General features: G+C 61.2%; 1 protein-coding gene across 1 annotated transcript in view; it reads left to right on the forward strand.

The window, feature by feature from the left end:
• PPP1R37 (protein phosphatase 1 regulatory subunit 37) overlaps positions 1-20,335 on the forward strand; it is a 36,900-nt gene extending 16,565 nt beyond the window's left edge. Inside the window, exons 2-13 of the mRNA XM_068992621.1 lie at positions 13,524-13,621; positions 14,683-14,728; positions 14,980-15,080; positions 15,443-15,562; positions 15,750-15,900; positions 15,993-16,148; positions 17,429-17,541; positions 18,172-18,313; positions 18,415-18,581; positions 18,678-19,416; positions 19,749-19,839; positions 19,929-20,335. Coding sequence (XP_068848722.1) covers positions 13,524-13,621; positions 14,683-14,728; positions 14,980-15,080; positions 15,443-15,562; positions 15,750-15,900; positions 15,993-16,148; positions 17,429-17,541; positions 18,172-18,313; positions 18,415-18,581; positions 18,678-19,416; positions 19,749-19,831 — 1,916 coding nt within the window. The 3' untranslated portion in view covers positions 19,832-19,839; positions 19,929-20,335. The remainder of the gene's footprint in view (positions 1-13,523; positions 13,622-14,682; positions 14,729-14,979; positions 15,081-15,442; positions 15,563-15,749; positions 15,901-15,992; positions 16,149-17,428; positions 17,542-18,171; positions 18,314-18,414; positions 18,582-18,677; positions 19,417-19,748; positions 19,840-19,928) is intronic.
• The last annotated feature ends 817 nt before the right edge of the window (positions 20,336-21,152 follow it).

The following is a 21,152-nucleotide window of genomic DNA, read 5'->3' on the forward strand; positions in this document are numbered from 1 at the left end:
GCTGCGCGGCTGGCCTGGGCTCCTCGTCCCACCGCCCTGTGGGTCCTCCTCTGTCCCCAAGCCTTCACTCCTGTGCCCTCAGGTGCCCAGCCCTGGGTAAATATTTGTCTCTGGGCAGGCAGGAGTGGTGCGACCAGTATTTCCGAGCCAGGTGCCCGGGGACAGGTGGATGCAGCTGGCCCAGGGGCAGAGCTCGAGGAGCCTCCGGGCAGCGCCGAGCCTTTGTTTGCCTGGGGCTCCGCTCGCTCTCCAGGTGTCAGCTCACGTCCGCGCTGACAGCGGGCCGGCCGGTCGACCAGCCCCAGCCTCCCGCCAAATCCGTCACATAAGTGATCTCGGTGACTGCTGCTAGAAGCCTCCGTGCGTGTGTGCGCGCGCGTGCGTGTGTGTGTGTGACCAGCCTCCCGCCAAACGCGTCACACAAGTGATCTCGGTGACTGCTGCTAGAAGCCTCCGTGTGTGTGTGTGTGTCTCTGTGTGTGTCTGTGTCTGTGTGTGTGATTGGCTCCGTTTTCCAGAAGAGGAAAGTCGGCCAGAAAGAGACCATGGCCTTGTCCTGTGGCGGCCGGGGTCTGGTGGGAAACCGTTGGGGCCGCGTGAGGTACATGAAGGTGCTCACGGGAAGGTCACAGAGGCCTCTGTGCGCTCCTGCAGGGCGGGGGTCAGAGCTGATGGGAAGAGCGGGCCCCAGCTCTCTGGGCCACAGTGCGGCTGACTCGCTCCCCTCTCCGGTCACTGGCCGTCCTGGTGGTCACGCAGGCTGAGCAGAAATTCCACATCCTTCCTGTCAAGTGGGGCCTGAGAGGGCCAGGCTCAGCCTCGTGGGGCTTGGGGACAGCTCAGAGAAGGGGACCTGGGCTCCTCAGACACCGCAAACAGACACTGCCAGACGCACCATCTGCCTCCAGGGGCCATGCCCTCTGCACCAGCCTGCACTGTTCTGGGTCAAGAAGGTGGATTCACATCACTAGGCAGAAAGCCACCAGTCACACACACGCACACAGACACTCCAGGAGACAGCTCTCAGTGTCTCTCAAACACACACACACACACACACTCTCCAGGAGACAGCTCTCAGTGTCTCTCACACACACACCCCCAGAAGGCAGCTCTCAGTGTTACACGCACACACACACACTCCAGGAGACAGCTCTCAGTGTGTCTCACACACACACACACACACCCCCAGAAGGCAGCTCTCAGTGTCACACACACACACACTCACTCCAGGAGACAGCTCTCAGTGTCTCTCTCACACACACACACACACACACACACACACACACCCCCAGAAGGCAGCCCTCAGTGTCACACACACACACACACACACACTCACTCCAGGAGACAGCTCTCAGTGTCTCACACACACACACCCCCAGGAGGCAGCTCCTAGTGTCACACACACACACCCCCTACCCCCAGAGGGCAGCTCTCAGTGTCACACACACACACCCGGGAGGCAGCTCTCAGTGTCATACACACACACACACCACCCCCCCCCAGGAGGCAGCTCTCAGTGTCAGACACACACGCACGCCCCACCCCCCAGGAGGCAGCTCCTAGTGTCACACACACACACCCCCCATCCCCCAGGAGGCAGCTCTCAGTGTCTCACACACACACACACACACACACACACACACACACACCAGAAGGCAGCTCTCAGTGTCACACACACACACACACACACACTCCAGGAGACAGCTCTCAGTGACTCTCACACACACACGCACACACACCCCCAGAAGGCAGCTCTCAGTGTCGCACGCACGCACACACACACACACACACACACACACCCCAGAAGGCAGCTCTCAGTGTCGCACGCGCGCGCACACACACACACACACCAGGAGACAGCTCTCAGTGTCTCACACACACACACAAACACACACACACAGAAGGCAGGTCTCAGTGTCACACACACCCCCCACCCCCCAGAGGGCAGCTCTCAGTGTCACACGCACACACACACACCCCCAGGAGGCAGCTCTCAGTGTCACACGCACACGCACGCCCCACCCCCCAGGAGGCAGCTCGCAGTCAAAGCCCCGTCGTGGGCACTTGTGTTGGGTCGTGCTGCGGCTCCACCCAGTACTGGGCTGGACATGTCGTCTTGGTGGTTCGGCATCAGTGGACGTTGAGCTCTGTGCCCACCCACGTGTGCTGGGCATGCAGCACCACCAGGGAGGCGAGAGGCAAGTCAGCCTCGCCACCACAGACCCACTTTGGGGGTGGGAGGACGATGGAGCCCAGGGCTGGCGCAGAGAAGAGGGGGCGCGGCTGGTGGGTCAGTGCGAGGCTTAGGTGAGCCTTAGACACCTCGGACTGTCCACCCCCACCCTGAGCCAGCCGCACACGCCTCTCTCCTGGCCGTGTCCTTGGAAAGCACCTGACCTGCCTGGGCCTCGCTTTCCTCTTCTGGAAAGCTCGAGGCAGCGTGCACTGTGGACAGAAAGCGTCAGGTGTGGTTAAGGGCAAGGGTTGTGGGGGCTTTCTGATGGTCCGGGGGTTCAGAATCCCCCTTGCAGGGCAGGGGACGCGGGTTCGATCCCTGGTCAGGGGAACTAAGACCCCGCGTGCCACAGAGCAGCTGGGCCTGCGTGACACAAGGAAGATCCTGTGTGCCGCAACTAAGACCCGCCGCAGCCAAGTAAGTGATAACAAAGGAAAGGAGCCAGGACCTCGGAGCCGGACTGCTTAGGCCTGAGCCCCACTCCTCCCACTGGCTCTGTGGCCTCTGGTGGGCTCCTTACCTTCCCCTGCTTGAGGTTCACTTTTCACCTGGGGAGTAAGTCCGCCCTCACCTGGTTGCCGGAAGCAGTAAGTGTCGTAAACGCCAGCAAGGTGCTGTCCCGTGTGTTTGCTGCCATGAGTAGCAGTGCCTTGGAATTAGAAGTGGCTGTCTCACGGCTGGCGCGTGGGTCCTTAGTATGCCCTGTGTGGCCGTGCCCCGTGACCTCCCCCCTCCCCCTAGAGTGCCCTGAAGCTTCAGCAAGCTCCTGCTGAGGGGGAGGCTCCGTGGTGGGCCGAGCTGAGTCGTCTGTGACTTAGAAAGCTTCCGGCACCTTCAGACTGCAGAATCTTCAGATGAGCCAAGCGGTTTGGAAGGTTATGCAGGTCCGCAGGCTGGCCTGGGACTCCTGGCTGGTTGCATAAGCGCAGCCCACCCCCTGCAGCTGGTGTCCCTGATCCTGCCTCCCCTCCCCCAGTCATGATGCCTCCCTCCCGGGAGGGACAGGGAAGACCACGCTTATCACCCAGGGAGCTATGGGCATCGTGGCCCCTTCGCAGGCCTGGGTAGGGGCCAGGAGTCTGAGAAGATAGGACTGACCCAGCCTCTCCTGAGGGGCCTCCTGTCCAGGGCACGGTGTGGCTTCCTGCCCCCATCACGTGGCTCTCTGGGGAGAAAGGAAGAGAGACTTCGTGCTATTCACAGAGCGAGTCATTCACTTGCCGCAATGATGTCTCTAGACTCAGGGAGCCCTTGGTGTAGGACAGAGACCGAACAAGGAAACAGATACCAATTGGGGTGCGTCCCGTGAGGCCCCAGAGGGATGTGGTGGAGAATACGGGTGTGGGGCACTGATTTAGAAAGGGGCCAGAGAAGCCTTCTCAGAAGTGGCAACATTGGAGCTGAGACCTGGATGACAGCTTAGGAAGGGGGTGTGGGGAGGGGAGCGCTCTGAGCCGCAGCAACAGCAGTTGCCGACCTAGAGGCAAAAACAAGCAAGGTCGGGCCGGGGAGGTCTGTGTGCGGGGATGGGGGTAAGAGCGCTGCAGGATCGAATCAGGGGCCTTGTCCTGGGGTGAGGAGTTGCAGCCTCAGTCCCAGCGCAGGGACAGGCCGTGGAGACTCAAAGTGCCAGAGGCCGGCCCATTCCTCACCACGGTCACCGCGGCTCGTTACGTGCCTGCCTGTCTCCGAAGGGCAGAAGCTGCGAGGTGGGGGGGTTTCCTTTCCTGGGGGACCTGCTGAAGTGTCCCCACACATGCTCTCCATGTTTCTGAAGGTGCACACCCAAACACACCCCTGGGGGTCTCCCCAGCCCTGCCTCGGCTCTGCCAGGGACAGGCAGGGGCCCACCCAAGCGAAGGCCCAGGAGACCAGGCTGGCTGGAGTGAGGGGCGGCAGCCCCTGGCGCTGGTGCGGCTCCAGGACAGATGGAGCTTGGCATCACCAGTGGCGACATGGGCACCCTCTGCTGGGAAAGTTAGCGCTTCCAGCCTGGGCGTGACCTCCGCTGCCTCGGTCCCTTTGAGCTACGGAAAGGCTGGCAGGGGTGGAGGAAGCCCAGTGCTTCGTCCTCGGGAAGAATAACTCGTGACCACGTCCCTTCGTTTTTCCCGAGGAGTCGCAGGCAGAGGCTTTTTTTGGAGCCAGCTGTGCTGCTAGAAACCCCTGCTGGTGGAAGTCGTCCTAGCAAAGGCCGCTGCTCCCCTCCGCTCTGTCTGGGCCCTGTCACTCCCCCGGCCTGGCCCCGGACCTCCTGGCTCCCAGAGCGCCCTGTGGCTGGGTCCTGGGGGAGCCCCCAGCCTGGCAGGGGGGAGCCCTGAGGAGTCGTAACCGCCGTGGGCACGGGCACCCGAGGGCGCTTCCTCCTGGTGGACACGGAGCCATGGAGCTGACTTCGGCCAACTCTGGAGGCCATAGTGGCCCAGCCGTGAGAGAGGAGGCCCTGAGTGTGCGTCCTGTGTGCCCACTCAGGTGTCGCCTCCTCTCGGCACCTGAGTTTGTTTGTCCTAGGTTGGGGGCCTGATCACCTCCCCTTCCCAGGGGTGCTGTGAGGCATCAGCTCAGGCACATGAAGGTTGTCACCATCGGTGGGCTCCGTGCAGAACTCAGGGACGCTGCCATCAGCAGGCCAGTGCTGGAGCCCTCCGTTGCCCCGCTTCACCACCGTGTGCCTCGGATTCCCCGTGACAGCCCTCCATCTGGGTGCCCTGTCCCCCTGGTGTGGGTCTGAGGCCCAGCTTTGTATTCCTCCCGTCCTTCCTGCAGCCCATATTGGCTGATCACCTGCTGGGCCAGACCTGACTGTGTGATTAAGGTTGTTGTGAAAGGCTGGCCTTGGCTTCCCTCAAGCTTCCTCCCTCCAGTCCCAAATGCTGCCCTGGGGCCCTGTGTGGACCACCAGCTCTGAGCTGCCCCCCGTTTAACTTTTCATTATGGATGTCTTCCAACATAGCAACTGTAGGAGTATGATGAACCTGCTTTCTGGCTTCAGTAACGACCCGTATGTGGCCAGTCTTGACCCTCAGGCTGCCTCGCCCCCATTATTTTGCAGCAAGTCCTAGATACCCACCACCCCCCTATACGTTCTTCTAAGTTGCTTCTGAATTGGCGGGGGCGCTCAGCCTCAAGCCAGCCACCTTCTGTTGTTGGTGGTCATCTCCCCCGGATCTCCCCCAGTGCAGGATGAGACCGTGCTCCCTGTGGCCCTGTACACGGTACATGACGTTCGGAGAGGAGCGGCCTCCACCCCTCCCACCTCCCCGCCAAAGGAGGCTCCCCGCCCCAGGGCGAGGCTCCGGAGGCTGCCAGGAAGGCCGTCATGCTCCGATTCCTGGGCGGCGTCCCTTGCTGCTCTGTCGCTGGGTTAGCTTGCTTTCTAACAACGAGCACTGTTCCGTGAAAGGTGGTGTTCACCGGCATACTCTTCTGCTCCGCGCCATGGGTAGTAACCTTTCAAGGATCTCTGAATGAGTCTCCAAGAGTAGAGGCGCTGGAGCAAAGGGCACATGCATTTGTCTTCCGGTGTGCTGATCGGTTGGTGTAGCCACATTGCTGCTGAAAGGGGTTGTGCCTGTCGCTGCGGACACCAGCTCCTCGAGGGTGTGCCCGCCTCCCACGGTCACCAGCAGGTGCTGTCCAGCTCATGGGGTCGGCCTGTCTGAAAAATACATCAGTGTACTTGTATTTAATTCGAATTCCTCTTTATTCTGAGAATGAGCGTGGAAGGATTCCGAACCTCGGTTTCCATCTTTGGGGACTGGACTGGAGGAGGCCGTCGTCAAGGGGTGGCGGGGAGAACTCAACGAGACCCCCTCCCCAGCCGAGGAGCCAGCACGGTGGCTGGAGACGCAGGGTGTGGACAGCGCAGAGGGGGCCAGCTGCGGCCTCTGCCTCCTGCTGGAGAAGTGCCCCTGGGCAGGTCACTTCCCATCGCATGCCTCACCTGGAAGGCAGGGTGACGATGCCTACCCAAGGTGGGTCCCGGGGCATTTCTGGCAGTCTGGGCCCTGGCATCCTGCCCGCCTCCCTCCAGGCTCTTCTGTATTCTTTTGCACGTGGAGCTGACCCCCTGCCCCACGATGTCAGAAGGCCCTGTCTGCCTTCAAGGCCTGGGACAGTGGCCTGGCGTGCGCTCCGCTGTCTGCCTCTCCCTCCCCACCCTGTCACGGTGCCTTCTCTGCGCCTGGCCCTGTTAGGGACAGTGCAGGGGATGTGCGGGGAGCCCAGGGGAAGGAGCCTGACCAGCGGGGGGTCATGGAGGGCTCCCCAGAGAAGGGGGCCCCTGAGCTGAGGGTTGAAATGAGACTGTCCTGCCTAAGAGGAGAGAGAGAACGAGGTGAGGTGAAGCCCTGGGCCTTTCTGGGAAAGGAGTTTTGAGTGTGGCTGGAGCACACTGCTGGCGGGGGTGCAGGGGCTCCATGAGCAAGTCTTCAAGGGGGCTTCTGAGACCTAGCTTCCCCCTCGACCTTGTCCCAGCTCAGTCCAGAACATGCACAGCGCCCCCAGAGGGCCTCCCTGGATGGACTGCATGCTCCTCCCCCCAGATAAGAACCCCTGGAGGGTGGGGATTCCTCCCTGCGTCCAAGGCCTCCCTGTCCTCCCAGTGCCAGCACACAGCTTGGCAAGGCCTGGCCTGGGAGGTATGGGCTGACGAATAGGAAGATGGTATCTAAGTGGGAATTCTGGGTTAGAAGCCTCACTCCAAGGGGCTGAAGACTGAAGGGGGATTTTATTGTCTTCTGGATCTGCGGAGCCTTGACTAGCTTGACTTCTGGCCTCGCTGGATCCTGTGTCTCTCTTCTCCTCTGGGCTCACCTCTCCCAAGTCGGCTTTATTCTTGGGAGGCACTCTCCCCTTGGTGGATTCCGGAGTGGCTGCTCTAAAAGCGGGAGGCCACCTCGTCCACCCCTGGAGACGCGAGCTCTTGTTTCCTGACAGCCCTGCAGGGTCATCCCCCTGTCCCTGGCGAGTCACTGAAAGGAGGCTGCGGACAGGGCACCTCTGGGGAGGATGGCGGGACATGGAGGTAACGCAGACGTCCCACCTGGGGCCTGGGGATGGCGGCGTGAGGGCGGTGGGGCCCGGGTGCTGACTGCCCGGGGCAGCGCGGGGAGACGCGGACAAGGCAGCCTCACTGTGGGGGTGGGCTGTGAGCCTGGCACACCACCTGCCCGGGGGCTGCTGGCCAGGTGCCCCTTGAAGGTGTGAGCCCAAGCGGCCTGGGTCGGCGAGGATGGTGTTCCCCAGATGGTGAGGCATGGTTCACAAGAGCCTGGGTGCCCTGCAGGGCTGGTCACTGCAGTGACCTTGCTGCTGTGAGGCTTTGGTTTCCTCTCTGTTGGGCAGGGTGATGGTGACGGTGCCCTTCTGTCTGGGGTAGGAAGGGTGTGACAGGACCCTCTGAGGGTGGGCTCCGCAGATGCACTGACCAGGCCCTGGGAGTCAGGACCACGTGCGGTTAGAACCCAGGCCTGGCTCCAGGCCACCCAGTAGCCTCAGCCTCCCTCTTCAGCTCTAGGCGCCAGTCCTGACAGCCTCCCTGTTAGGGGACTCAGGGGGCTTCCCGCTTCCTGGCCCTGGTCTCTGCAGACGCAGTCCTCCCCAGACCTCGGATACCCCCTGACACTGCTCTGAACCAGCCTGGTGGCTCCTGTCTGGTACAGAGAGTGGAGTGCTTGCTGAGGCCCGCTGGGTCCCCGCCCCTCCGCCTCTCCTGGTGCTCTGGATCCAGCCCAGCCTGTCCCCCTGCTGTCCTGCCTCTCTGCTCCCCTGGGCTACTGCCCCCTGCTCTCTGTCTCTCATCTGTGTCTGCAACCTGCTTTTGAAGCCTCAGGAGTGAGAACTGGCCCCCATCCCCTTGTCCCACTCCCCCCCACCCCCACTGCTGCTTCCTGGTTTTGACGCCCACTGGGGTGACCACAGCCCCAGGCTGACGCGGGTATGGCCTGAGCCACCGCCGCCCCCTGGTACATCCCGTCCTTGCCTCTCGTGGGTGCCTTTGCACCTGTGTGCAGAGGAGAGAGCCCTCTCAGCCGTCACCTGACGCCTGGCATCGGGTTTCTGTGCCCCTTTGTGCGGCAGGGGTGGGGGAGCGGTCTCGTTTGCCCCACAGCCTCTTCCTGGGAGACTGGCACCAGCTGCACATGGGCCTCGCTCCCCACAGCTCACACCTTCGCCCCGGCCCCTGCCTCCCCCCGGGCCCGTCAAGGTCATGTGAGAATGGAGCCATGTTCCAGTTACAGAGCAGGACAGGTTGGAGTGTGCATTCCAGCCCGGCCGCTCCTGACTCCGTGACCTTGGACAGATGACTTGCCCTTTCTGAGCTTGCTTCCCCTGATTACAAAGTAAAAATGTACCTGCCAGACTCATAAGGTCACGCAGCTGGCCAGACGAAACTGCATAGAAAGTACTCAGCATGGTGGCTTAGACGGAGTAAGTGCCCGATGCCTGGCAGTGGTGGCCGCAGCCACCATCGCCACCTTTACCAGCTGTGTCTCCCGCCGAGCCAGCCCCTGCGCTGGGCAGCTCCGTGGCGGGTGCTCTCATGCCCCTCTCTCCTGAGACCCTCCAGATTCCCTTTCAGAGAGGAAAAGAGTCATTGTGTTCATCACAGCCTCACAGGATGAGGATCGGAACATGGGTCCTCTTACCTGAAGCAGTGACCTCTTCGCATCCCACTCCCGGCACCCGGGGGTGCGCCCCTCACCGCACCGTCCCTCCTCTCTGACGGCTACTTACACCAGCCCCTGCCCAAATCAGACCTTGGCAGCCGTGGCTATGGGAGCTGGAAACACACACTCACAGGCGTGTCCCCCTCACACACGCCTCACCAACCATTCCGTCACTCAACAGGTGCTTTGTTCTCTTCTGGGTCCCCGCCTTCCAGTGTGGGGACAAAATAGGGCAGTGACGGCCAGCCGGCCTCGAGGAGCACTCCGGAGCGTGAGCTCAGCCCTGGCCTGAGGGGTGTGCTGTGCTGACTCAGTGCACACTCACCCTGGGAGGAGTCCCGCTCAGCCCCGTTTTCCGGGTCGGGTGGTTGAGGGGCAGACGTTCCGTCGTTTTGCTCAGAGTCATAGGGTTTCAGTTGGGAGCCAGGACTTGGTCCCAGGTGCTCCGGCTCTGGAGCCCGTGCTCAACCACTCTGCAAGACCCCGTGTCTCCGGTAAGCCGCGTCCAGGCAGGGCCTTCCTGAGCTCACGGGGGCGGGGGGCAGCCAGGCCCCAGGCCCCCGATTGCAGGCTGGAGCTGGGCCCTCACCACTTTGCAGCCTTGCCCTTGGACCCTGGGGCAGGGCTCTGACTCAGGCCTGCCAGCCTGGCCCAGCCTGGCGGCCAGTGACCTCACCGTGTTAGCGGTTCTCCTCACCCTAGCTCTCCAGGTCCTTCTGCTCGTTTGTGGGTGCCTGGCTGCAGCCTGAGGCCCGGGCCCTTTGACTTGCAGCGGCCTTGTGGTTCTGTTAAGGCTGGACAAGTCGAGGGCGGATGACCCAAGGTGGGGCCTTGATGATTTCGTCACAGCATCACAGATGAGCAAGTGTGTGGGGGCTGGTCCTGAGCCGGCCGCCCGGGCCAACCCCCCAGCCTGTAAAGTGCTTGGGTGGCGCCTGGCACGGCAGAAGTGCTGCATAAACACTCTATGTAATTTGTCTGAACCACCTGTACTGCCGTTTCCTTACCGTGTTTTTTTTTTAACATTGGTTCATTAAAAGAATTTGAATATGTTTCTTCTCATTTAGTTCCACTGATAATCTATGCAAAATGCTGGTTTTGATTTAACAGTTCCTTTTCCTTATATATGAATGAAATGCCCATACATACTGATGACCTCAAGGTCCTTCCCAATCCACCTGACACTCACACGTGCCCACTGGTGACCGACCAGGCCTGGGGACATGGCTGGCGGTGCTGTTGAGAAAAGCAAGGCGGGGCCGGGGGCCTTCAGGCTGAACCCCACTTCTGTTCCTCTGTTTCACCCCACTGCTGCCCCCACCTGGAATGTGTGTCTCAGCATCAGAGGAAAATGACAAGACGCAGCTATCATTCTTTTTGAAAAGTAATTTTATTGTGTTTGCCAGTTTGGGGCTGAGCTGGGTCTTCGCTGCCGCGCGCGGGCTCTTCTCCAGTCGCGGGGAGCGGGTGTGCTCTGGTGGCGGTGCGTGGGCTTCCCGTTGCCCCCCGTGTCTTCTCGTGTGGCGGAGCAGGGACTGTAGGTGCAAGGGCTTCAGTAATCGTGGCGCACAGACTTAGTTGCTCCACGGCGTGTGGAATCTTCCCAGATCAGGGATCGAACCCACGTCTCCTGCATTGGCAGGTAGACTCTTCACCACTGAGCCTCCAGGGGAGCCTGCAGTCGTCATTTGTGTCTGCAGCTGCTCTGGGCCTTGGGCCCCAGGTCTCCGAGCCTGTCTCTCTTGCCCCTGCTCTCAGCTTCCCCTATTGCACCCGAGTGGGCAGGTGCTGCCTCCCCCAGCCCTGGCAGTGACCTTGTGTGAGGCTGTACCGGCATCAAAACCCCACGGGCGCCTTGCTGGAGGAGTGGCTGGATGGTACTTGTGGCTGGTGTGGAGGTGGCAAGGTCAGAGACCCTGGACCTCAGACTCACCAGGAGGCCTCTCAGGGCAAAGACCAACCCAGTGGGTAGGCTTTCAGGGGACATCAGGAGCCAGAAGTCCTAGGCAGTCAGGGAGGGCTTTCTGGAGGAAGCGGTGTTGGAGCTGGACACCTAAAGGACCAACTGCAATTTGAGAGGTTGCTAAGGCTCATGTTTCCTGCCCAGACTGTCTAGGATACTGAGAACTGCTAGTTAACAACCCCATGTGTACCCCGTCCCTACTTCATCCCCATCTGAGGTGACCAAACCAACCCCACCTTGGCCTGGGGGCTGTAAGGGAGTGGGTCTCAGGGAGCAGTTTTTGCCTTTTGGCCATCGGGTAAAGCCTATGTACACTTTCTTGGAGTGACTTTTTTTTTTAATCCTGGAGTGGGTTGCCATACCCTCCTCCAGGGGATCTTCCTGACCAAGGGATCGAACTCCCGACTCTAGAAATCTCCTGCATTTGTAGGCAGGTTTTTACCACTAGTACCTCTTGGGAAGCCCCATGGAGCAGCGATTCTTAAAGGCGAAAAACGGGATTTATAAAGGGTACGGTTAAAATACAGTGTATTGAATACCTTTAAAATCATTATATAGTATTTATACTCATCCTCATTGAGTGAGTGTGTGAGTGTGTGTTTCCAGCTCCCAAAGCAGTGATGAGCATTCAGGATCTGCAGTAACTGTTACGTGACGTGAAAACATGTGCCGTTTCTATTGATGACAGAGTGTTAGGGTCTGCTAAAGAGTGTTTCTTTTCTCTTTTTTGCCTCTAAGAAGGAAATGCTAAATTACGTCACAGTTCAGCTAGTGAAACTACAGAGGCAATTTTTCTCAAGTTCATGGACCCCCTGAGAGGTCAGTGGCCCCCTGCTTGGCGGACTCCCTGAGTACAGGCCAGTGCCAGTCCCCCCTCCCCCAGAGCTGGGAGCCCCCGGGCACGTGATGGCATGGCAGCGGGGCCAGCTGACACGGGGGAAGCTGCTGGTCACCTACAGCTAGCTTTTCTCAGGCTCCATGCTGCCCACTTCCCCCAAGAAGGAAGCGAGGGGTCTAGGATGGAGCCTGAGCCCTGGGAAGCCCAGGGCCTCTATGGGCTTCTTTCCTCCAGCATCCCTACGTAACACAACAGAGAGAGTTCCAGAGCAGGTATTCTGCTCTGCCTGGCCCCAGGGAGGCAGCTTTCCTTCCCTGGACCTTGGTTTCCTCCACAAGAAGTCATGGTGCTGTTTGATAGGGTCGGGTGTTGGGCTCCTGGCAGAATGGTGGCCGGAGGGAGCGTCCCTTGGAAATGCCTGCCCGGGAGCTCTGCAGGGGCTCCCGCAGGTCCATCCCCTGCCCGCCCTGCAGCCCCCGTGTCCGCCCCACGCTGCTGGCTCCCTGCACCCAGGCCTGACTCCGTGCCTCCCCGGCTCAGAGCCCTTCCTGCACTCCTGGCTGCTGCTGCTGCTACTAAGTCGCTTCAGTCGTGTGTCTGACTCTGTGCGACCCCGTAGACGGCCTCCTACCAGGCTCCTCTGTCCCTGGGATTCTCCAGGCAAGAACACTGGAGTGGGTTGCCATTCCTCCTCCAGTGCGTGAAAGTGAAGCCACTCAGTCGTGTCCGACTCTTTAGCAACCTCATGGACTGCAGCCTACCAGGCTCCTCTGTCCATGGGATTTTCCAGGCAAGAGTACTGGAGTGGGGTGCCGTTGCCTTCTCCGGCACTCCTGGCTGCCCCTGGGGAAAATCCAGGCTCTGACAGCCAAAAACTGGTCTTTTCACCTGGCGAATGGCTAAACTAAATGCATACCTGGACAGTTACTACGCAGCACTACAAAGGGGCCGAAACTCAAAACTGTTCCGTTCCAGAAAGAAGTGGGCCGCCAGAGGCCACATACTGTTTACCATCGTTGTATGAAATGTCCAGAAAAGGCAACTCTGTGCAGACAGAAAGGCTAGCCCTACCTTCCACGTGGTAACAGGCCCTGAGATTCCCAAGGACAAGCCTGTGCAGGTTGGGTTTGGGCTGCACCCCTTGTTCATTTGGGGAGCCACTGTCCGCCTCCTTGGGGCGCCAGGGCCGAATCAGGGACTCTGACTGCTGCCGTGTCCCTGGGGCACAGGAAGACCCGTTTGGTGCTGAGGGAGTTTCTGGAGTGAGGAATCTGAGAGGCCATGTGGCATCGCAGTTGAGGTCTGAGTTCCAGCTCCACCACTCACCAGCTGTGTGACCTTGGGCAAAGTGCTTCGCTTCTCTGAGCTCAACTTCCTCATAAGGTCGGAGTGTGGCCTCATTCTCTCATTCAAAGGAAACCACAAATCAGACATCTGCTCTGGGTCTGGCCCTGTGCTGGGTGGTGGTGGGGAGACCAAGGGAGCCCCAGTCCTGCCCTGCGGGGGCTCCCAATCTAATGGAGGAAGCAGCTGACAGAAAAGTGGCGTGACATTAACCGTATGATGTTTATGGGAAGGTGCTCAGGGAGCTGCGGGGAGGTGTGGGAGAGTGGGCTGACTTGGTTTGGGGGCGCCAGGATACACTCCCCAGCGCAGCAGTCACAGCAAGGGGCCTCAACAGCAGGACTGCACTCAGTGGGTTGTTGGAAGGAGGTTGAGAGGGGAAGGGGCGGGGGGCAGAGGCTAGTGGGTAGGAATGGGTGAATGAGCCCCAGGGGGTGGAGCGTCACCTGCCTGGGTCTTCTTTGCCTACAGCCCAGAATGTGACCGTGGACGAGATTATTGGCGCCTACAAGCAGGCTTGCCAGAAGCTGAATTGCAGACAGATCCCTAAGCTCCTCAGGCAGCTCCAGGTATGCCAGGTGACTGGGGGTGGGAGTGGTCCCTGGGGTGAAGCTGCCCTCCCTGTGCCCCCCAGCACCCTCTGGGCCCGTGATGTCTGCCCCAAGCAAGAGAGGGTACACAGAACACTCCCCCTCCCCAGCCTAGCTGGCCAGCCAAGGGCTAATGTAAATATGTCTTTGAAAATCCTCTTTTAAGTGGTAAAACCAGTCAGGCTCTTCATGAATATTTAAATAAACAGTACAGAATTATATAAAGTAGGAAATTACTTGTCAAGAATCATCCGCTCCCCAAAGTAGTTCTCTTCCTCAGGGGAAAAGTCATGTATATGAAATTTAAAAGTCTGAATGACAAAAATAATGTATATTTTTTTAAAAAGTTCAAATACTGCAGATACAGAAAGCACGCTGTTTCTCAATTCTTGCCCAAGTCCCATTCCCAGGAGTGCCCCCTGGTGGCAGCTTGGGGTTTTCACCCTCTAGACTTCCTGCTTTTATAAATAGAGGAGTCACTGTCCAGAGGTGTGTAGATATGTGGGCAGGTTCTGTTTTTTTGTATGACTAAGGCCTTGCTGTGGGGCTTCTCTGGTGGTTCAGCCCATAAGGAATCTGCCTGCACTGTGGGAGACTCAGGTTCGATCCCTGGGTTGGGAAGATCCTTTGGAGAAGGGAATGGCAACCCACTCCAGTGTTCTTTCCTGGAGAATCCCCATGGACAGAGGAGCCTGGCAGGCTGCAGTCTGTGGGGTCACAAAGAGTTGGACACGACTGAGCGACTAACACACACACACACACAGCGCACACACACACACACACACACAGCACACACACACAGCCTTGCTTTGCCTCTGGCCTGCTCTCCTCTAGTCGTCACTCGCAGGCCGCCTGTCCACCCTGGTCGTGTTGGTAAAGCACTAAGCACTGCCTTAGTGCCTTCCCTCTGGATGGGTCATTCCAGAATGTTCCAGGATTGCTTGTTTCAGAGCCCTGGCTGCCCCACTGTTAGGGACAGACAACCTGACAGCCTGGTCAAGGGCTTCCTGGCTTGACCACCGTCCGCTCTGCTTTCCCAGGAGTTCACGGACCTCGGGCACCGCATCGACTGCCTGGATCTGAAAGGTGTGTGTCTGGAAGGGGCCGGGGGCCCTTGGGTGGTGGGCAAAGCTGCGACCTCCCTGGAGGTGGCCGAGGGCAGGCAGAGCTGGGCCAGAGAGAGGTTTGGGCGTCCCCGGAGGTGAGACAGGTGCCTCGAGCCGTGGGGAGGCGGGAGGGTCTTTTCTCCCTGGGTTGGCCGGGAGCCTGTGCTTCCACCCAGCGGCCCGCCCCACACGTGAGTGCGCATGCGCACACGGCACTCCGTCTCGTCTCAGGTGAGAAGCTTGACTATAAGACCTGCGAGGCCCTGGAAGAGGTCTTCAAGAGGCTGCAGTTCAAGGTCGTGGATCTGGAACAGACGAACCTGGACGAAGATGTGAGCAGCCCGCCACCGCCCATCCCCACGCCCTGAGCTCCCTTCCCCTTAGAGGTCTCGGGGGAGGGCATAGCAGAAAAAAGGAACCCCCTTGGACAGAGGCTGGGCGGGGCCTCTTGAGGAGCAAGATCAGGGAGACGGCCAGAGCGCCCAGAGTGTGGGGTGGGGTTGGACTCTGGGTGGGGCCCAGAGAAACGGTCTCACAGACTCACCCCAGGATGGGGCTTCCTAAGCAAGGGGGATGCGTGGGGCCAGGCCTGAGCGGAGGCGTATGGCCTTCGGGAGTCTAGTGCCTCAGCCCCTGCCTCCTGGCTTCCCCGGGCGGCCGCGACCTGAGGCCGAGCCCCGCTGTCTCTGCCCAGGGTGCCTCAGCCCTCTTCGACATGATTGAGTACTACGAGTCGGCCACACACCTCAACATCTCCTTCAACAAGCACATCGGCACCCGGGGCTGGCAGGCCGCCGCCCACATGATGCGCAAGGTGGGCACCTCCGGCCCGCAGCCTCTCTTCATAGGGCCTGGTTCCACAGCCCTCCCTTCACCAGCCAGTGTCCCCGCTGTACAGCCAGGTGGCCCTGCTGTCCATGAGGCTGTTGGGGGGGGGGGCGCCCCCAGGGCGGGGAGGGCGGGGCCAGCCTGACCCCGCCCCTCACGCACCTGCCTCGCAGACAAGCTGCCTGCAGTACCTGGACGCGCGCAACACACCCCTCCTGGACCACTCGGCGCCCTTCGTGGCGCGCGCCCTGCGCATCCGCAGCAGCCTAGCAGTGCTGCACCTGGAGAGCTCCAGCCTGTCGGGGCGGCCCCTCATGCTGCTTGGTGAGGCCCCAGGGCGGTGTGCTGCTGGGCTCGGGCTGTTGGCCAGATCCCCCAGGCCTGGCCGGTCACAACCCCCTCCCCCTCTCCCCCAGCCACGGCCCTGAAGATGAACATGACTCTGCGGGAGCTGTACCTTGCCGACAACAAGCTCAACGGCCTGCAGGACTCGGCCCAGCTCGGCAACCTGCTCAAGTTCAACTGTTCCCTGCAGATCCTGGACCTCCGCAACAACCACGTGCTGGACTCAGGTGGGTATGTGGTCCCTACCTGACCCCTGCTTCAGTTCCCCGGCACCCACTGTGTGGCCAGCCAGTCACTCGTGGTGCTGTTGACACGGGTGGCTAGGACAGTCCCAGCCCTCCCCTCGTGGTGATGGCGCAGATAGGGCCAGGCTGTGGGAGCCCCAGGGTTTGGCCCCGACTTGGGATGAGGGAGGAGGGAACAGCTCAACTGTTCCTTCAGGGTGAGGTGCAGTATTGACCAGATGGTTGATATTGGGATAAAGGATCAACCAGAAGCTGTTCACGGTGTGCAGGCAGGGACCTGTGGGTAGTGATGAGGAGGCTGGGCTGGAGCCAGCCATTTAAACAGCCTAGGGAAGAATCCAGGCAGAGAATACCAAGTGCTGAGATCTGAGGTGGGAAGGAGCTTATGCATGCATGCTCGGTCACTTCAGTCATGTCCTGCTCTTTATGACCCCATGGACTATAGCTAGCCAGGCTCCTCTGTCCATGGAATTTTCCAGGCAAGAATACTAGAATGGGTTGCCGTGCCCTTCTCCAGAGGATCTTCCTGACCCAGGGATCAAACCCCCATCTCCTGCATTGCCGGCAGATTGTTTTACTGCTTAAACCATCGGGAAAACCTGGGAAAGAGCTTAGATGTTAGGTATCTGGGGGAAGAGCCCCAGTGAGCCCGAAGGTGAGTGAGCAGTGAAGAGGGACTAGTCACAGGGCCTTGTCAGTGGGAGGAATTTGATTTCATCCTGGCTCACTGTCGAGCAGAGTCCCAGGGGAGGGAGGTGCAGGATGGGGCAACAAGTCCAGCGCCTTCCTCCAGGGCATCTGGCCCTGGACACCATGATTACTGAGCACCTACCACATTCAGGGCCTGTTGGCTCCTGGTTCACACCGATGAGTGAGGCAGAGGTCTCTGTCTCGGGAGAGACAAAGCCAAGATACATGAGTAATGTCTGTTAGATGGTGAGACATGCCGTGAAGAGAAGCAAGCCACGATGGTGGACAGAGCTGTCTGCTGAGGGTAGGCTGGCCAGGACTGTCCTGTGAGCAGGCGAGATTTGAGTGAAGATCTGAGACAGGTGGAGGAGTCCTTCATCTACTTAGCCAGAGGACGAATGATCCCTGGGGTTGGGAAGTTGTGTGTGCCAGGTCCCAGGTAGTGGGGCCAGAGCCTGTGGGGCTAGACAGGCCGGGGCGGGGCTTTCTGAGCACTCTCAGCTGGCTTTTGGCCAGCATCCCCCGGGGAAACTCCCCGACCACTGGCAAGACTTGCCCACGGGCCTCCCCAGGTCTGGCCTACATCTGCGAGGGCCTTAAGGAGCAGAGGAAGGGGCTGACGACCCTGGTGCTGTGGAACAACCAGCTCACGCACACGGGCATGGCTTTCCTGGGCATGACGCTGGTGAGTCGGCTGGAGAGGGAGGGGGCAGCGTGGCCCCTCCAGCACCTCCCCCGTCCCCCTTCTTCCTCCTCTTCCGCGGTCTCGGCTCATCCTGCCAGTTGGGGAACCTGGCCTCTCCCGCCAGCCCTGTGTGGTCTCTGCTCCGGCTCCTGCTCCCTCTTTCTATGAGGAGGGCAGCCCTTCCTTCATTGCTTCTCCACACCCAGCACCACAGCCTAGTACAAGACAGTGCCTTGTGCCAGGGGAAACCGTTTTGTCTAGAAAGTTAGCATTCCTGGAAGTCTTCAGTAAGTCTTGAATCTCTTCATCACATGGTATTCAAAGCAAGCCCACAGGGTACAAGGCCTCAGACCCAAGTTAAGAATTACCCACAGCCAGGCCTGTGCCCAGAGCCCTCAGGAGGCTGGTGAGGTCAGAGGGTGGGCCTGGGGCTGTGGGGTGGCTGGACGCTCGGAGGGCTGAGTAGTGGACGGGGCAGCTGGCACTGGGGAGATTTCTGCGTACATGAGGGATTTGGCCCAAAGCAGGAAGGTGCCGGTGCTCGGACTGGGGGCACTGCCAAGGAGAGCCTGCCTCTTTCCTGACTGGCTTGCTGGGCCTTTCCTGGCTCTTGTGCGCCAATCCCTCCAGCCGCACACACACAGCCTGGAGACACTGAACCTGGGCCACAACCCCATCGGGAATGAGGGCGTGCGGAACCTCAAGAACGGCCTCATCGGCAACCGCAGCGTGCTGCGCCTCGGCCTGGCCTCCACCAAGCTCACGTGCGAGGGTAGGGCGCAGGGGATGGTGGGGCAGGGGATGGTGGGGCTGGGGCGGGGGGCGGCCAGCCGAGCGTGGGCCCGTGGCCAGCCCCTGCGGTCCCCCTCCCAGGCGCGGTGGCAGTGGCGGAGTTCATCGCCGAGAGCCCCCGCCTCCTGAGACTGGACCTTCGGGAGAACGAGATCAAGACAGGCGGGCTCATGGCACTGTCGTTGGCCCTCAAGGTGAACCACTCCCTGCTGCGTCTGGACCTCGACCGTGAGCCCAAGAAGGAGGCGGTGAGCGGGCTCTTCCCTGCCGGCAGAGGGTGGGCCGGGGACCTGCTGTGGGCAGGCCACCCAGAGCCCGAGCCTGGCCCGCTCCTTTGCCTGCAGGTGAAGAGCTTCATCGAGACACAGAAGGCGCTGCTCGCTGAGATCCAGAACGGCTGCAAGCGCAACTTCGTGCTGGCGCGGGAGCGGGAGGAAAAGGAACAGCGGCTGCAGCTGTCGGCCTCCATGCCCGAGATCACCGTCACCGGGCCCCAGCCCGACGACGAGCCCCGGGAGGAGCCTGCCGCCGAGGCGCAGGAGAACGGGGCGCCGGGCCCCAACCCCGGGCCGGACTCAGACTCAGACTCAGACTCTGAGGGGGAGGACGGGGACGAGGCGGATGGGGAGAGGGCCGAGGCCCCCTGCCCCGCCCTGGTGCCCCCCACGGACTCCCTGGGCCCTGGGGACAGGAGCCCCCCAGGCTGCCCCTCCTCCCCCGCCGAGCAGCGCATCTCCGTGTCCAGCCCGGGCTGGGGCCACAAAGTGTTTGTGGTGACCCGGGTGGAGAGTCCACCCGAGAGGGCAGAGCCTCCTGTGCCCCCCGCCCCTCCTGCCACCTCCGCCCCTCCTGGTCCTGCGTCCCCACCCGCCTCAGCCTCCCCGCCACCCTCACCTTTCCTGACGCCCACTGAGGCTGCCAGCACTCCGGACCCTGGGCCACCTGAGTCCCAGCCACCGCTGGAGCCGCCCCAGGTGGGGCCACCATTGCCCAACGGCCTGAAGCCTGAGTTCGCCCTGGCACTGTCCCCAGAGCTGCCCCCAGGGCCTGAGGCCAAGGTGGGAAGCTGTGGCCTGGAACACGGTGAGAGGCGCCCTGGGGCTGGGTGGCGGGGCCCCTGGGTGCTGTGTGTGACCCTGGGCAAGCATCCACCCGTGGGGTGCCTCAGTTACCCCTTGAAGAAAGTGGACCTTGACAGGGACGAGTGGGACTGGGTTCTCCGTCCCCGCCATACTCCCTGGGGTCCCTGGGAGCCCCTTGGGGGTGGGGCATGTCAGGTCTGCTGACTGGAGCCTGAGGGTCTCAGTGGCCCCCGGACCTGTGCTCCCTTAGGAGTCTGGCTCAGGCAGGGCTCCTGCCCCCAGCCCTCCCACCTGACTGGAGGCCGCCCACCCTTCTCCCCCGACCCCCCACAGAACTGAGCTGCTCCAAGAACGAGAAGGAGCTCGAAGAGCTGCTCCTGGAAGCCAGTCAGGAATCTGGGCAGGAGACACTGTGACGCTTTAGGTGCGGGCGGGGCCGGGGGGCCGGGGGGCCGGGGGGCCGGTGGCAGAGCCCCGGCTCTGACAGGCTCTCCACCTTCTCTCCTCCCGAAGCTCCCTGTTACCCGTCGGTCTTCGAAGAGCTGAGGCCAGAGCCATGAGAATCTGCTCACCCTCACCCCCAGCCTTCTGAGGCCCGGGACACCAGAGGGTGGGGGCCTTCCTGGGACCCTCGCCCACCCGCCCACACAGCAACACTACACGGGGTGCAGGAGCTTCAGGGGTGGCCCTCCCCGCCCTGACTGAAGCACTTCTATTTATGTGTCGACACTCGAAGACTCTGGGCTGGGGGTGGAAGGGAGGAGGAAGTGGACGCGGTCTCCAAAGTCATGGGGCTCATGAGGCCCCAGCGCCTCTTCCCAGGGGCCCATTTGGCCAGGCTTGCCCCATCAAGGGCAGGAGTCCTAGGTGGTGGCGGGATGGCCCCCCCCCGGGGCCCCGGGTGCGGGACCAGGCCGAAGGCATGGCTTGGGAGGGGCGGTGAGCGGTGGTGGTGGTGGTGGTGGTGGTGGTGGTGGTGGTGGTGGTTGGACTTGGTGGAGCAGCCCCAGGCAGGGTGAGGGCCTGGGCTGGGGTGGGTGGGGGGAGACGGGAGCCGAGGATCAGAGCTTTCTTTATCTTAAGTGCAATAAATCTTTCAGGGAGCTGGGGTGGGGAGCAGCCAGGGCTTGGAGACCCTGCTGTCCCGGCCACGTGAGGCTGCGCCCTGAGAGGCACTACAACCCGGGGTGGGGGTGCGTGGGGGTGGAGGGGGGTGGGCAGAGGGCGGGGGAGGGGCTGCTCCTGACGGTGCAACTCTGTTCACACCTTTTCTAATAAACCAGAGCTGGGTTCCCCGTTTGCCTGCTCTCTGCTTGCGCTGATCCTGGGTCTCCACAGTGGGGGCTCCGGGCAGAGGGAGGGGAGGGCAGGGCTGTGACAGGTCCCGGCTGCGGAGCATCCATGGGGATGTGTGGAGGCCATCCTGGAGGAGAGCCCCGAGGTGGGACAGGCAGGAGCTGGGTCTTCCCACCACAGCCTCCGCGCCGGCGCCCCTTCCTCAGGAGCCCAGGCTCCTCTGTGACACAGCCAGTTCATCCCTGCTTCCACTCCCCTCTCTTCCGAGGAAATACCTTCCGAATACCTCCCAGCTTCAGGTCCAGCTCGGGTTCAGAGGTCACTGCTCTGCCCAGTCAGACTCTGTGACCCCCACAGACTATAGCCACCCAGGCTCCTCCGTCCATGAGACTTCCCAGGCAGGAATACCCGAATGGGTTGCCATTCCCTTCTCCAGGGACT

The sequence above is a fragment of the Capricornis sumatraensis genome, chromosome 20 (genome assembly GCF_032405125.1).
Source record: "Capricornis sumatraensis isolate serow.1 chromosome 20, serow.2, whole genome shotgun sequence".
Classification (NCBI taxonomy): domain Eukaryota; kingdom Metazoa; phylum Chordata; class Mammalia; order Artiodactyla; family Bovidae; genus Capricornis; species Capricornis sumatraensis.